At 42.9% G+C, this 15,769-nt stretch overlaps 1 protein-coding gene across 9 annotated transcripts in view; it reads left to right on the forward strand.

Annotated features, from left to right (window-relative positions):
• SOX5 (SRY-box transcription factor 5) overlaps positions 1 to 15,769 on the forward strand; it is a 749,551-nt gene that overhangs the window by 526,984 nt on the left and 206,798 nt on the right. For all 9 annotated transcript variants that reach the window (XM_081926958.1, XM_081926959.1, XM_081926960.1 and 6 more), the window contains one exon: positions 10,633 to 10,719. In XM_081926958.1, the coding sequence (XP_081783084.1) occupies positions 10,633 to 10,719 (87 nt within the window). The remainder of the gene's footprint in view (positions 1 to 10,632; positions 10,720 to 15,769) is intronic.

Consider the following 15,769-nt stretch of genomic DNA (forward strand, 5'->3'; position numbering starts at 1 on the left):
GTTGGAATGCATTAAAAAAATCACTAATATTTACTTTTTAATGCACAATTTTCACCAATATATGCATTTCTGTACTTACTGTTTGGTTGGAGGACTGCGTTGCAAAATTCAAATAATAGCTGTGTTTCAGTTCCTGGGTCGAATGGGAAAGTGTGAATTAGGTGGGATTGAGCTAAAATGCAGACCAAACTAATGTTCTTTCCAAACTCTAATCATTGTACAGATGTTGTGCTATGAATGGCAGAACTAGTTACCTGGGCTCTGTGATTCTTGATGCGGGAATAAAGATGAAAAACTCAGCGGGCGCTCTGGGGTAGCCATTATGTCATTGCGAAACCCAATCACCTCTTAAATTTACCTAAAGTTTTTTTGTGTGTTTTTTTTAAAGTAGAATACAAGTGTAAAGCGTTCCAACTAGCCAAAATACCTCCCAATTTCTGGGGGTGGTATTTTCAGTCATATGAGTGTGAAAAATTGACTGTGAAATTTCTCATCAGGTGAAATTAAAAACTAATTTGAGGCTTTGTTTTAAAAGGAAACTTCAGAGGAATAGAAGCCTAAAAGAGCTAGAAATGCCTCTTTGGGAGGCTGCCTGTGTGCTTGCTGGTTGCAAACCTTTTCATAAAAACGCAGCAAACAAATCAATCATAATGTTCCCCCTTTTTCTGCTTAATCTTCTACCTGACTCTAGTGGCAGAATTCCTCTCCTTGTAACAGAAAACCCCCAGTTAACGTATGGCAGACATCCCAAGGGCTGCATTCCCTTCTGGACAATGTTCAGGGGTCATGTTCTAGTGGCAGGTGGGTCCAGAGGCGAAAGTGGGTGGAGCAACAAATATTAATTTCAGCTTTGTACAATAGGCTAGTTTCTACACATAGCCCTCTCTGTCCTCTACCCAGGCAGGCAAGAGTCATTGCCAGAGTTCTAGGGCACATTCCAGCCAGGCAGAAACACATAAGGAGGCTGGGAAGCAATGCAGAGCAGTGTTTGTGGCCTGGGGAGAGTTTCAGAGCCTGTGCCTGAGTCTCCTGAACCTCGGTGTTGCGTTGGAAATGTTTTGGGGGCTGCCTCTGTTTTCCCTTTTGAACTCCTCGTGCTCTTCCCAACAGAGCAAGCTACTGCTTTTTCACTCCTTATCTGCACCGGAAATAACACAGGCCTGAAAACAAAATAATGCATTCTAATAATCCATGGATGGTGACAAGTGCAAACAAATGGAACAAGTTGCCAAAGCAGATGGAGGGCTGTGCTTTGGTGGAGAAGCTCAGAGCGAATCTTGCAAGGTTTTTTCCCCCCCTCCCTGCTGAAGCAAATTCAAAGCTGACATTTGCTTTAATAATTTCTACTTAATTTGACATTACGATTTCATGCAAATACCATCTAATTTTTCTGTTAAAAAAAAACAACAAAACAAAACCCACATCCTGATTTACTGTGAAACTACCTTGCTCTTCACTAGATATGATTTATGGCGGATGTTGTTGGTATTTTTTTTTAATTGTTCATCTCTTCCGGCATCTGGCACAATAAAGATTGCGATTTTGTTTTCACATATGTTATGCAAGAGGAGATCAGGATGTGGAGTTGTTTTAGCATCAGGCGTGTGTGGTTTAATTCTCACTTCCAGTAGCAAAACATTCTGTCATATTTTCAAGAAGGCTAGAAAGCATTTCATTCTGATATGTGTTCCTTGATTGTGATTTTAACCTTCTGTTCTAAGCTTTTTTAAAAACAACAACAACAACACAAAAACCCTCTGTGGTTTTTCAAAAAAATCAATTTTATTAAGTGATCCACTAACAACCCCCCCACCATTTCAATAATTGTGTTACATTTGATTGCCAACAAACACAGCAATACACAATGGAGTAGCCATCTCTTAATTGCTGAGTTCTGCGGGGTCAAATTCTACCATTTTATGGATCGGTGTATCCCAAGAAAAGCAAGTACAAAATATTTGCACCTAATAGGCTGGCCTCCTTTAAGCGAAGAAACCATGGCTCAATGGCAAAGCACATTCTTTACATACAGAAGGTCCCAGTTCCAATATCTGCAGTATCCAGGTAAGGGTGCAGACCCTGCTATGCCCCCACTAGTCAGTATAATCCCAGCCAGCATACCCAATGGTTAGGGATAATGGGAATTGGAGGCTGCACCATGTGAACTATCCTTGAGTTAAGCATGTACCCTAGATTGCAACATTGCTCATAGCCCAGAAATGGGGAAACATTTTAGGCCCAAAGGGGTGCGGGGACACAGGCAAGAGTAGAAGGAACAATGGGTGCAAATTGAGCCTTTGTAAAGTAGAGGCATCACCTTGCCAACAAAGGTCCATATAGTAAAAGCTATGGTTTTCCCAGTATGGAAGTGAGAGCTGGACCATAAAGAAGGCTGATCGCCGAAGAATTGATGCTTTTGAATTATGGTGCTGGAGGAGACTCTTGAGAGTCCCATGGACTGCAAGAAGATCAAATCTCTCCATTCTGAAGGAAATCAGCCCTGAGTGCTCACTGGAAGGACAGATCCTGAAGGTGAGACTCCAATACTTTGGCCACCTCATGAGAAGAGAAGACTCCCTGGAAAAGACCCTGATGTTGGGAAAGATGGAGGGCACAAGGAGAAGGGGACGACAGAGGACAAGATGGTTGGATAGTGTTCTTGAAGCTACCAGCATGAGTTTGACCAAACTGCGGGAGGCAGTGGAAGACAGGAGTGCCTGGGGTGCTCTGGTCCATGGGGTCACAAAGAGTCGGACACGACTAAACAACAACAACACAGTAGGCTAGTTTTTACATGCGCTCACATTACCCCTCTCTGTCCTCCATCCAGGTGCAATCAGAAATCAAGGACAAAACATTTCAAGGAAGGTGTGGTGAAGGGTTTGAGATAGTCCTGAGCACCTGATAGAGGGGGACAGGGCACATTTGGCCGCCAAAGCTGACGTTCCCTAAAGCTTGCCATAGACCTCAGAGGTACTGTTGGAATAGCATGAGACTCTTAATCTCAGGTCGTGAGTTCGAGTCCCACATTGGACTGATTCCTGCATTGCAGGGGGTTGGACTAGATGACCCTCGTGGTCCCTTCCAGCTCTACAGTTCTATGACTGGAGGTGTCTTTCTTTCCGTGAAGTGCATAGGGATTCCTTGACTAGCATACTGATGTGGATAGGTAGGAAGTTTAACAGTGGCGGATAGGCTATATTCATGATGAATTCTTGAATTATCTTTCAGATTGCCTCTCTCTCTCTCTCTCCTCTTCCTCCTCCTCCCTTTTGTTCTCTCAGCTCAGCTCGCCAACTAATGCCTGGGCTCTGATTCCAACTCCCCTCCCCACCCACACTTTGCTGACATCATAAATTATCCAGATCTAAATGGACAACATTCATTAGCCAGGCACTTTAACGAAAGAGCTTGCTCAGGAGCCGCTCACAGCTCTCCCCCTTTTTATTAAAAGTTAAAATGCTCCTGGCTGTCATGGAATGAAGGGAGGGGAGGTGGGCGGGCGAAGGCAGGTTAGAGGACAGTGCCGCAGAACTAATAAATAAAAATAATAGCGATTACCGTTGGCTGAGTGACCCGGGGAGAGTAGCAGTGCTGGGCCATTTGTTGTTTCCTTTTCACTTGTCAACAGCCAGTGGCTTAAAAGCCTTAGCCTTTGTTCGGGGCCTAATAGCACCTGTTGGGATGATGAGAAGACAGCTGTCAAGGAGAGGGAGGGAGAGAGAAAGGGAAAAAATGATGAGTGGAAGCAGGGGGGGGATGCCAAGGAGGAATTGGCCCCCCATTAGTCAAAATAATATATGTCCTGATACAAGAGCAATTGGAGAGTTCACATCAGATGCTAAATAAGGTGTGACTTCTCTTTCTCTGTATGCTCCTCACCTCCAAAGCCTTCCTTTTCCTTCCAAGAAATAGGGGCCTTCACCAGAGAGGGCTGAAAGGAGGCAATATTGCCTAGTGGTTGGAGCAGAAGACCCAGGTGCACCATGAAGCTCTCTGGGCAACATTTGGCTAACCCAATCTTTGTGGCCCAGCGGCCCCCAATCTTTGTTCAGATGCTCCGCAGATGCTCCCTTTGAAGAAAATTTGCAAATTGAATCCTGCGGGATTGAAATTACAATATAATGAAAGGCAATATTATGAGAAATAAAAATGCAATTGAAACTCATGCGGTGTCTAGCGCAGCACATCACAATCTGCAATGGACCAAAATAACAACAACATTAAGCGATCTGCCAAGGATCTGTGGGGAAATAAGTTTTGGAGCCGCTGGGTTGGTCTTTCTCTCCAGGCCTAATATACTTCAAAGGGAAAACAGCAGAACGAGTCTTGTGGCCCCTTAAAGACCAAGCAGTTTAGGATGGCATAACATTCTGCAACTCAAGCTCACTTTGTCAGGTGCATGAAAGGAGATCTTCCTTGTCAGGTGTAGAAAGGAGAAAACAGCAAAGCAGGAGTTGAATGTCAAAGAAAAGCAGAAATGAGAGTCAGTGGTAAAGTGGGGAGGGGCTGGGGAATTACTGTGCCCTGAAAGAAGGGCATTTGCGATTAATCAATCCTTCACCGTGGGAGCACGTACGCCCTGGAACTCCCTGCCCATTGATGTTAGGCAAAACCCTTTGCTGTACCATTTTCGACACCTGCTAAAAACTTTTTTTTCCTGAGGCCTGCAATTTTAACATGAAATTTTATTATGCATATTTATTTTAAAACAACCAATCTCATTTATATTTTGATACATTTTATGTGAATTTGTTTTTCAGTGTCTGTTTCTGTCAGTATTCTTAGTGAGTATTTTACATTGTCTTCCACAAACTGCTTTGAGGTTATTTTTGTTGTTGACTGGGTGGTATATGAATTATGTCAAAATAAGCACAAACAAATACTAACCTAACGAATGAATAATGTCTAGGACATTCTGAGAACGCTGAAACCTGGTTTCGAATTATTTTTCCTATGCCTATTCCAACATTAGCTTGAATGAACTGCTTGTTTTGAGGGCACTTTTTATTTTAAAGCAAATACGAATCTGTAACCAACATATCTGTATGGTGGCAGCAGGTGAACGGCTTCTATTGACATCCCAAACTGGGCTACTGTTGCTTTAACTCTGCAAGTTACACAGAAGTCTTCAGTTTCTTTATGAGCACACTAGGGTGAATATTTTGTCTAGCTGCAGGGGGAAAGCTTTGTCACGACTTTGCTGACAATAGACTTAGAAGTAAAATGGTCTGCTTTTGGTGCCTGGAGGTTCTGTGGTCTATTGTTAGTTCACAATGGATTTCTATTGCTGCATTCCTGCTTTGCAAAGGTTTGTTAGCTTTTAATGACTGACAGTCTTCTACTGCAAATACCATGGTATTCTGGCCTGTTTACTTACTACTCAAGGTTTTGTTTTTTTCAAGGAACAGCAGAAAGGGGGGGGGGAGAAAATAGCAATGTTTTAGATAACCTATTCAGGATTGTTGGGTTTTCTTTTTAACTCTTGATGAAGTATTCACTAGCAAAATACACTCTATTTGTTAGTGAGGCACAGGGGGAATAATCAATCTTATATAGACTTTCTGAATGCTTGGATCAGCCTCGGAGGCCCCTCTCCAGATCACCACTGCCTTAGATATGGAAGGTTGGCAAACACAGGCTACATCTTTCTCAGGCATGGCAGCACTGTTGTGGAATACCATTCCAAAGAAAGCCCACCTGGTTTCCTCATCCCTGGCCTTCCATTGTTTTTGTCGGAAAGTGTTATATTTGAAAGTGCCTTTTGCAAAAGTTTTGAATTCTGCTGGCTTATGGTGCTTTTCGTTCACCCCATCCTGTGTTTTATTTAATGCTTGTTGTTTATTTTAAGCATATGGTTAGCTGTGTAGGCCTTTGTTTTTAGGGGGAAAGTAGGCATTTGTTTGTTTTTATTGCATCGTTTATGCACCGTCTTTCAGGGGAACAGCATTTTAATAAGAAATACGTAGAGGTTCCAGCTTGTTCTGTACAGTGTCCTGCACACTAATGACATACAAGAACCTAGGAAATTGCCTTATACTGAATCAGACCACTACAATGGCTGGCAGTGATTTTCAATGGTCTTCCCTAGTCCCACCTAGACACACCAGGGAGCATATCTGAGACTTTCTCCATTCAAAGCATTTGTTCTCTATTTCTGAGCTACAGCCATCTTCATTTAAATTACATCTTTTAAAATGCAGTCGACATTTACAAGTTGCTGTTGACTTCTTAACTTGGGGTAAATAACTTAACAGGCAGACCCAAGCCTACTTAAAGCAAAGTGCTCTTATGTGGCTATTAATAATTTCTGTAGTAATTTTCAAGGTACAAAATGTTACACATTTCATGTATAACACTTACAGTATGTCTGCTGCTAAGCAGACATTTAGGGAGTGATCCAAACCCAAGATCCACCAGGATGAGTGTCGTTTGGGATAGGTCTTTCTCCTGCTCAGTTGGCTGAAGTCCCTCGCCTCTGCCCAGCCAGAGATTACACCCGTGTAGGTCTTCAGCCAGGGCTCAGCTGGTTGGAGTAAGTCCCAAAAAAGGAGTATTTTGGGAGACCAGAAAGGGGCCAGGACTCCCTCTCCTGAATGGAGTTTGGAATAGGAGTAAGTTAGGTATAATTTATCCCAGTGTAACACTGCCTTCCTATAATTTGGACTGCTGTGCCCAAAAGTCAAGCCCCAAAGCAAGCCCTATTATACCACTTATGCCCATCATCATCATTTTTAATTTGTATACCGCCTTTCTATCTTACAATACTCAAGGCGGTTTACAAGCTGAAGAACCAAAAAATGTACATCTTATAACAATCTAATGCAATACTGTACAAAAATGTGATAATAAAACATAACTTTAAAATAGTCAACCTACATCAAAAAGTAACATTCAACCATCATTAGAATAGTATAAAAATAATATCAACATATAAAAGTTAAACAGAAATCCACTCAACAGTTACAATAATATCTAAACTATAATCAATAAAACGGCAAGCCACAGTACATAAAACAATACAGAGGGTAGAGCAAGGCAGGTGGAAGGAGGCCTTGCCTGATGGAGTCTCTTCCCTCACAGCCCAGGTAGCCATTTAACAGTAACAGTAGATGGGGCAGGGTGGGGGCGCTTATCTGACCTCCCACCTGGTGCTCCCACCGGCAAGTTTGTACTGTGACAACCTCGCTTCTACTTCTCTGCTCTCCCTTCCAGTAAACCACATAAATGCCACTGACAGGAGGTCAGATAAGTTTCCCTGCTTCACTGACCACTTACTGCATTTAAGACAAGGATGTAATTATGACAACAGTCCTACGGTCAGTTAGGTGTGGTTTGGCTGACCAAGTCTACCCAGTCAGTTTCACGCTGGGCGTTTAAATCTGGGTCTTCCCCATCTATAGTAAATAACTCAGTGCACCGCAATAAACGGGTCTCCACTCCTAGTGTCTAGAAAGCTGAAGCAGAAGCTGTCTGTGTTAAGTGCCTTCAAACCGCATATTCATCTCTACTACTGAGCTGTGTGACGGATGTAGCCTCTTGGAGCAAAACAACCAAATGAAAACCTGACCAGACCCATAATCTAGTGCAGGGATGAGGAACTTGAGGACCTTCAGATGCTGTTGGACTATAACTCACCATCATCCTGTCATCATTGGCCTTGGTGGATGAAGTTGTAGCCCAACACCAACTGGAGGGATATAGGTTCCCTATCTCCCACCCTACTGGGTAGGCAGCATGAATGGAAAACCCATAGGCTAGGGGTGAGGGGCTGCTGTCAGTCAGAGCAGACAACTCATGGGCTGGACGAGCCAGCAGTCAGACCTAGGATGAGACAGCTTCACATGATCGCAACTCTGTGTTACCAGCTTGGGAGCTTTCTGTGTTAGGACTAATATGGGCATGGCAGTGTGCAAATGTCCACACATTGCCCACATCAGTCCTGCCCTGAGACTGACTCCTGAGAGTACGTTGCTGGCATGGGAGGGAGCAGGCAGAAAAACTTCAGCAAAATTAGCCAGCCAAGATAATGAAGGATCCTTGTAATGCCTTTTTATTTCAGTGGGGGAAATTAACCAGTTGCTAATAATTGCATGGTCTCTAGGCCAGACGGTCCCTTTGAAAAGTTAACATGTACTCTCTTTCCGTTCCTAGTAGGGGGTAAACAAATGGCGGCACCAAAACACACATAAGCACAAATGTGGAGAATAGCAGTTATATGTCTTAGATCGAGATAGTAAGGGTGGCTATTGTTATTTAGATGGAACATACTGGAGCACTTATCTTTTAGTACACTCCATTTTCGAACTGAATGCAGCGCTAATCGCCGGATTGAAAGCTATTGTAATTGTGCACCCTTCTAAATGCTGACAAGAATATACAATTACATTGTTTGGAACAGAGTTTAACATCCTCTGGGTTGTATTAGCATTTGTATTTACTTATGCATTAAAAATCTGCACAAAAAAAGCAAAGGCAGAAAGCAAGAGTTATAAATATTAACCCCCCCACACACACATACACGCACAGATAGATATCCACTCTTGTCTGAAAATTCTGAAAGTATATATTTAAAGCAAGTGATATACGTAGATATGAAATTAACAAATAAATTGGTTTTCTTGTGCTGCTTCTGGGTATCCTTGAAGCATCTCGTTGGCCCCTGTGAGTAGATAGACCCTTGGTTTGATCCAGTGGGGCTCTTCTGCGTATAGTTACACTGGTTAGAGCATGGTGTTGATAGCGTCAGGGTCGTGGGTTCATTCCTCAGGTGGGCCACCTGCATGTTCCGGCATTGCAGGGAGTTGGAATAGATGACCCTCAGGGTCCCTTCCAACTCTACAATTCTATAATTCTTCTACACTTTCTTTTTTAAACAGGAGTCACTGCCGCAAGATGCATTTTTATAATAATAATTTATCATCTGCCCTTCACCCTGGGGTCCCAGAGTGGATTACGACGATTTAAAATGCAACGTTATAAGAAGCATTTTTAAAAGATTAATAATAATAATAATAATAATAATAATAATAATAATAATAATAATATAGATGGCCATTTGTCATGGGTGCTTCAACTGAGATTCCTTCATTGCAGGGGGTTGGACTACAGGTAGATGATTCTTGGGTCTCTTCCAACTCTACAGTTCCATGATTCTGTGAAAAGAGTGATTGACAGTAATGATGATAATAATATTAATATTTTGTACCCCACTCATCTGGCTGGGTTTCCCCAGCCCCTCTGGGTGGCTTCCAACAGAGATTAAAAATACATTAAAACACCAATCATTAAAAACTTCCCTAAACAGTAGCTCAGAAGGCTTTTAAAAGTAGGATTAGGTAAGTTTTGGAGGATAGATCTGCCAGTGGCTATTAGTTATGACAGCTGCATGGAAACCTCCAGGTTCAAAGGAAGAACCTGCCACTGAATGCCAGTCGCTGGGAAGCCACAGCAGGACAGGGCTGCTTCCTCCAGCCCTTGCTTATGGGATCTCCGGAGGCACTTTGACTGGCCCCCAGGGGCAGATCTACTATGGAACTAGGGAAGCTTAAGCTTCAGGGCCCCTAGTCCTGGAGAAACCCTGGAAGAGACTTTAGCCCACGTGGCTTAACCTTTTTGGGTCTGGAAGACCCAATTAGAGTCTCATGACTCAATTTGACCAATATTTTGTTGTATATATTTCAACAGTCCCAGAGTTTGAGAGTCGGTAGCAAAGATGTTATAGAGGTGTGGTGATCTGTCATGGAACAGCCCCATTGAAGAAGATAACAGTGGCTGCCTAGACCCTCATTGCTGGTTGTGCCATGATAGTTTAAGGTACAAGCTCCCCACAAAACAATGTAGGTCCAGTGTTGCTGGCTGTTGTGGGAGAAGATTCTGGAGGAATAGGTGGATCTGATATAGCAGAACTCTTCTGCTGTTTTTAATACCTCGTAGGACTCCTTTCAGTCTTCTTCCCAGATTTTTCAATTGTCGCAAAGCGTTTACCATCCTGAACTTTGCCCCTTTGTTATTATTTGTTTGCTGTGTGGTTTTGTGTGTGTTACTGGGGGGCGGGGAGTGTCTTGCCACAGCATGCTTACCACCACACTGTGTTTAAACACGTTGTAAAGTGGATGTAATTGTAAACACGCCGAGGGATATAATTACATGTAGCAGATTTAGACGCTAATTCTTTGCCTTTTATTTATTTTCCCTCCCCCCCCACACTCTGCATTTTTTATATATATATATATATATATATATATATATATATATATATATATATATATATATATATAGTGCCTGCATACAGACACCCTTAAATTGACAAGCATCCATTATAGGCAGAAACTTGTTCTCTAAATTGAAAAACAATGAGCGCCAGTTTTCTGTGTGCCCATTGTCATATGGAATGGCTTTGTTCAGTAAGAGGAAAAAGCTAATGATTTTAAAACAGCAGGTGACAAAACACATTCTTTTTTTTCATTCTCTCCCCTCTTATCAGTTTGTTGATGAAGTCATTATGAACTGGGGTCCAGGATAGGGTAGCTCTTATTTTTAGCAGATAGACTTTTAATGAGTTCCATTGTGCCGTCAGTCATGTTGATTCACTTACATTTCCCCCCCCCTCTCTCTCTCTTCTTCATTCAGAAACCCCCAGTATTGAAAAGCTACTATCAAAAGATTGGAAAGACAAGCTTCTTGCCATGGGATCAGGGAACTTTGGAGAAATAAAAGGTAAACCTGGTTTCTATCACCTGAAGGGATGCAGTGTGTGTGTGTGTGATTGAAAATGCATTGCAATATATGTGAGTTCAATTAGTACAAACGAAGCATGCCGTCATTTGCTCTTTTCCATTTCTGCACTTTTTCACTGGAGCAATGTCTTCAGGGCCAATCCTGCTCTTCTGAGCATGCCAAAACTTGGCAGGGCCTTCTTTTTGCAGCTGAGCTCTCTATCAGTCCACAGCATCTTGTCCTTGTGTGGGGTCTGGGAGTACAGGCTGCTCTCAGTAGAAGCAGGAGAGTGGTGAGTCTGGAGAAGACCTCTCAAGAGCATGGTGAGATGCAGGAGGGTCTAGGCTGCATTTAAATGACCCCCTTGCAACATGCTTGGAAAAGTGTCTAGTTGGTGGTTATAATGTAGTGAGCACAAGATTGCACCCTTTAGGCTGCTCTCATCTGGAAGACAGTGCTGCATCTTCTACTGTGATGAAAAATCCCATGAGCAAAGCTGTGGAGCCCATTTCCATGCTGTTGGTCTTTTGTGGGTGCGTAGGTTTCAGTCACATAGTGTCAGATGCAGATTGTGAAGTTATTTATTGATTGATTAAGTATCTACCATGACCAGGGTGGCAGGCGACAAGCAGTAAGACAATTAAAAAGCAAATACTTAAAATATCTTTAAAAACGTACAGGTGCAGGCTGTGGAAGGTCTTCAGTGGGTGCCAGAAAGACTAACAGACCAGGTGCCTGCCTAATATTTAGCAGGCAGGAATTCCAAAGGGGTAGCTGCCACAGCACTTGAAGACCCAATTCCTACATTGTGTGGAATGGACGTCCCAATAAAGGTGGTATCTTGCATGAGGCCTTCACATGCCAGAGCGCAATGATCAATGGGGTACATAAGGTGTAATCCCCGTCCCAAGCTATGTAGGGTTTTACGCGCCAAAAACTAACACTTTGAACTTAGCCTGGCAGATGTTTGGCATCTGGTTAAAGTGGATTTGATGCTCCGGCACCATAAACCTGCTGCCACAAATAAATAAATAACTGGAGTTCTTGCAGGTCACCATTCTGTGTGCACTGTGGTAGGAAGGTTACAGGTGGAAGAACTTTTTTTATGCACTGCTTCCATATGCAGGAAGTGCATGCAAACTGACCCCAGTTGACTCTCATAACAAGAGCCCTTCTGGATCAGGCCAAGGGCCCATCTAGCCCAGAATCCTGTTCTCACAGTGGCCGGCCAGATGTTCATAGGAAGCACATGAGGAAGACATGAGCACAAAACCACTATCCCCATTTGTGATTCCCAGCTGTTAGTATTCAGAGTCATACTGACTCTCGATATTTGGAGCAATTTATACAGTGCAATTAGTAGCTGTCGACAGCGTTCTCTTGCCTGAATTTGTCCAGCCTTCATTCAGAAACATTCAAGATGGAAGCCATTGCTACATGTTGTGGGAGCAAATCCCGTAATGGTGAAGTACTTTAGTTTCTCCTCAATCTTCCAACGTTCATCTTCACTGGATGTGCTTCTTGTATTTTGAAAGAAACCTGCACACCGTACATAATTTCATGCTTGCCTGTCATCTGCTACTGTGGCAAAATATTGTTTGACCCTGGGTGAGGTGTGACTGTTCTATTCGTAGGATTTGATCATTTAATCATTTGCACAGGCAAGCCATCACTTAATTCTGCTATATCCAGGGAGTATGAACTTGCATTTGTGAAGCAGCCCATCATTTTACGTCTTTATCTGAGGCCATTATAGAAAAGGCAAGAGTTCAGTCATACCTGCAGAGTTAGGACTGCTTCAAGTCGGGAATGCTGCTGACTCGAGCATGCTTTTGTTTTGATGTACATCACGTTGCTGTGTTACCATAAATGATGGGGAAGCCACAGGCCTTGGGGGTCAAATGCACCCCTCCAAGTTCCTCTATCTGGCCTCCAGGACTTCCCAAACAACACCCATTTCCCCAGCTGCAAACCCCCTCATCCCAGCCCAGGCCTCTCACCCTGACCCTTTACTGCACTTTCCTTGAGGGCAGTTGCCTAGCTTGAAGACATCCTTGATAATGCTTCTAACTTGCCTGGTTGTAGGATAGTGAGGGGCGTGTGTGTATGTCTAGAACTAGTCTCTGGGACAAAGGCCAAATTTGCATGTGTTGCTTTTCCCACTTTTGCCTCTGGCCACTGTAATGTGGCCCCTTGAAATTTGTCTGTAAAGGAATGTGGCCAAAAAAGTTTGTTTCGTGTTAGGCAGCTTCCTCTGTTCCTATGAGGGGGGCACAACAGAAAGTGCTTTGCCCAGGAAGCTCCCAAACCTCTGGTAGTTACTCTGGTCGCAGCAACAACAACAACTCTGGCACATCATTGGCAAATTCATACATTCATGCCAGTTTGATTTTCTATATTAAGCAGTTTATAAATTCTTAAAACGGTAGGTAGGTAGGTAGGTAGGTAGCTTTGGTCTTTACTTTCATTTTGAGGGAGAAGGAAGGAGGTAGCCAGGCTGACCCTTCAGGTCCCTGCCATGGGGCGCTCATGCCACCACCAGGAGCACAGGAACGAGAAAATGAGCCTGAGCTGAGCCACGTTGCAGCTGTATTTCTTGAAACAACACAACGGTGTGTGCAGCCATCACACGTGTATTGGAAAGAAGTCTTTCTTCATTCTTTCTCCATGAATACGAGGTTATTTATTACAAGCTCGCCAGCTCCAAAGTTTTAATTAATTCTTTGATATATTTGTCTTGGCAGTTGCCGTTTTGGAAAAACAGCCACCAGACACCTTGGGCATTGAGATTTCTTTGCCCTGGAATGTGTGCAGTGCTGGAGTTCTAAAGCCTTTTGTAGGGATGGGTGTGTATACCTTACCCACTCACCCCTCAAAAAAAAACCAACAACCCCACACTGACTCCCACCCCAAACGCCTTCCTCATCTACTTCCAAATAAGTTAGAAGAATGAGCCAAAAGGGGGGGGGGGGAATGGGAGACTGAAAAAAGAAGGCTCTGCTAGACTACGGGGGTCTCATTGAGATCTCCTCCTCCTCCTCGGTAACTTAAGAGGGGAGTCCACTAGAGGTGTACACTGGGCCACAAGAGTCATCTTGTATCTGTAACATTAAGAATCAACCCGGTCGGTTTCAGTTCCACTCTGTGTGGTTTCCAGTTCAATTTGTTAGTTGCATTCATATCATATACGTCAAATCTGAAGCTTTGCCCACCCCTCTCTCTCCATTGACTATAATGGAGAATCTAAAAATAGCCATAACTTTTTGTCTTCTTTTAAGAGGCAAGGAGGGTTTGCTGAATGAGGAGGGAACGTACTAGACCTTGAGTGGGGAACGAGAGAAATCTATATTACAAATATTAATAATACTGGCCGAAAAGAATTCAGCGTATTGAAATCACAGGAACACTCAAAAGAGAAAAAGAGGAGGAGGTAACTTTGAACAAGAACAGGAGAAAAAAACAGCTGGGAATTAATAATAATAATAATAAGGCAAGAAATGAACACACAGTCACATCACCTGGGGACAGGGGACTTTAAGAGAAGTTTACACAAATAAAGAAATGTAAAGAAATGGAAGGGAAAGCAAGTAATTAAAAATCACTGTTTGCTGGAAAACAGAAAGGGTTTAGAATAAAAAGGAACAAATGAGTTACATCAAACATTGCTTCTTCAAATTGCTGTGATTGGGGTGCCCTGGGAAAATAATTCGCATGTGTTTAAAACCTAGACCTGTCCATCAAAATGAAAGATTCCCCCACCTTTCCTGCCTCCCTTACTTGAGATCAGGGTGTTTCCTTAATCAAATTGGTTTTGCCTTAAAAAACACACACTGCAGTCCTTTATTTTAATAGCAAAATGCAGATTTGGGGGATGCCTCTGTCCACAGAGTGATTCAGGACATTGGGGAGTCTCTGACCTGATTCAACAAGCCTTGTTGACTTCGCCATCTGTTTTGAGGATTGGAAAAACCTCACCTGCATCATCCCCGTTCCCTTCATAATTTGGACCACACACGGTGTTGATGCACACCTCTAGAATCCACTCACCTTGATTCTTCGTTAGTTGTCACCTCCACTCAAGTATTTGGAGAGCCACATTTTTGGAAAACAACCCCATGTCACCAAGCTATTTCCCTACCTTCCAAATATTCCTATGATAGGTGAGAAAAGGCCTGTGAATAACTGTGGGGAGAAACCGCTTGACCTCAAGATCTTGTTAGTGGAGGTTAAGCTACACCAGACAAGCTTAGTGGGAGGTTAAACTGTGCCTTGAGAATGTTTTCTTCAGTGGTTGCAATGCTGTCATGAAAAGAGCAAGATCAGAGAGGCGCCAGAGCAAGGTCTTCTCACTATTGTCATTCCTGTAGATGATAATAGCTGTGATTTCTTGCTCACCTGAACTATTGCATTCTGTGCTGAATCCCAATGGGGCAAGAGAGCATGAGAAACCCAGAAAGTGGACAAATCTCTGTGCGGATACAGCCAAGAAAACCTGCATTGGAAATAATGGATTGGAGCCAGACATATTATTATTATTATTATTATTATTATTATTATTATTATTATTATTATTATTACATCACCACCACCATCATTAATTACCAGCCCTTTCATGCTATGGTTACAGGGTAGGTTACAACAATATTAGATACAGTATAAATATTTGCAATAGGAGGAAAAATACAATCACAAAATATAGGTTGGTTCCTGAATATATATATATCCCAGGGCAGGAGTATCCCTCCTGTCAATCCATTTGATAACTACCCTCCATATTGAGATTTCATCCTTTGGAGGAGTGTGGTGTGTGTTCATGTTTCAGTTATGATTCCTGTGATGGGATTCCTGTGAAAACATGTTGTGTGGATGCTGCCAATTATTCCTGGAAAAGAAATTCGGAATTTGTTTCTGCTCTCGAGGTTATTGGCATGCAGTAGGCGTGCTGGCAGCCGGACATCTTCAAGGGAAATTTCCAAGGCAGGAATGGGGGAAAACATGTTGTGAGAATGTTTTTTCACCTGTGCAGAGTTACTTGAGAACGATTTTGGAT

Source organism: Podarcis melisellensis (assembly GCF_964234715.1).
Source record: "Podarcis melisellensis genome assembly, chromosome: 10".
In the NCBI taxonomy this organism is placed as follows: Eukaryota; Metazoa; Chordata; class Lepidosauria; order Squamata; family Lacertidae; genus Podarcis; species Podarcis melisellensis.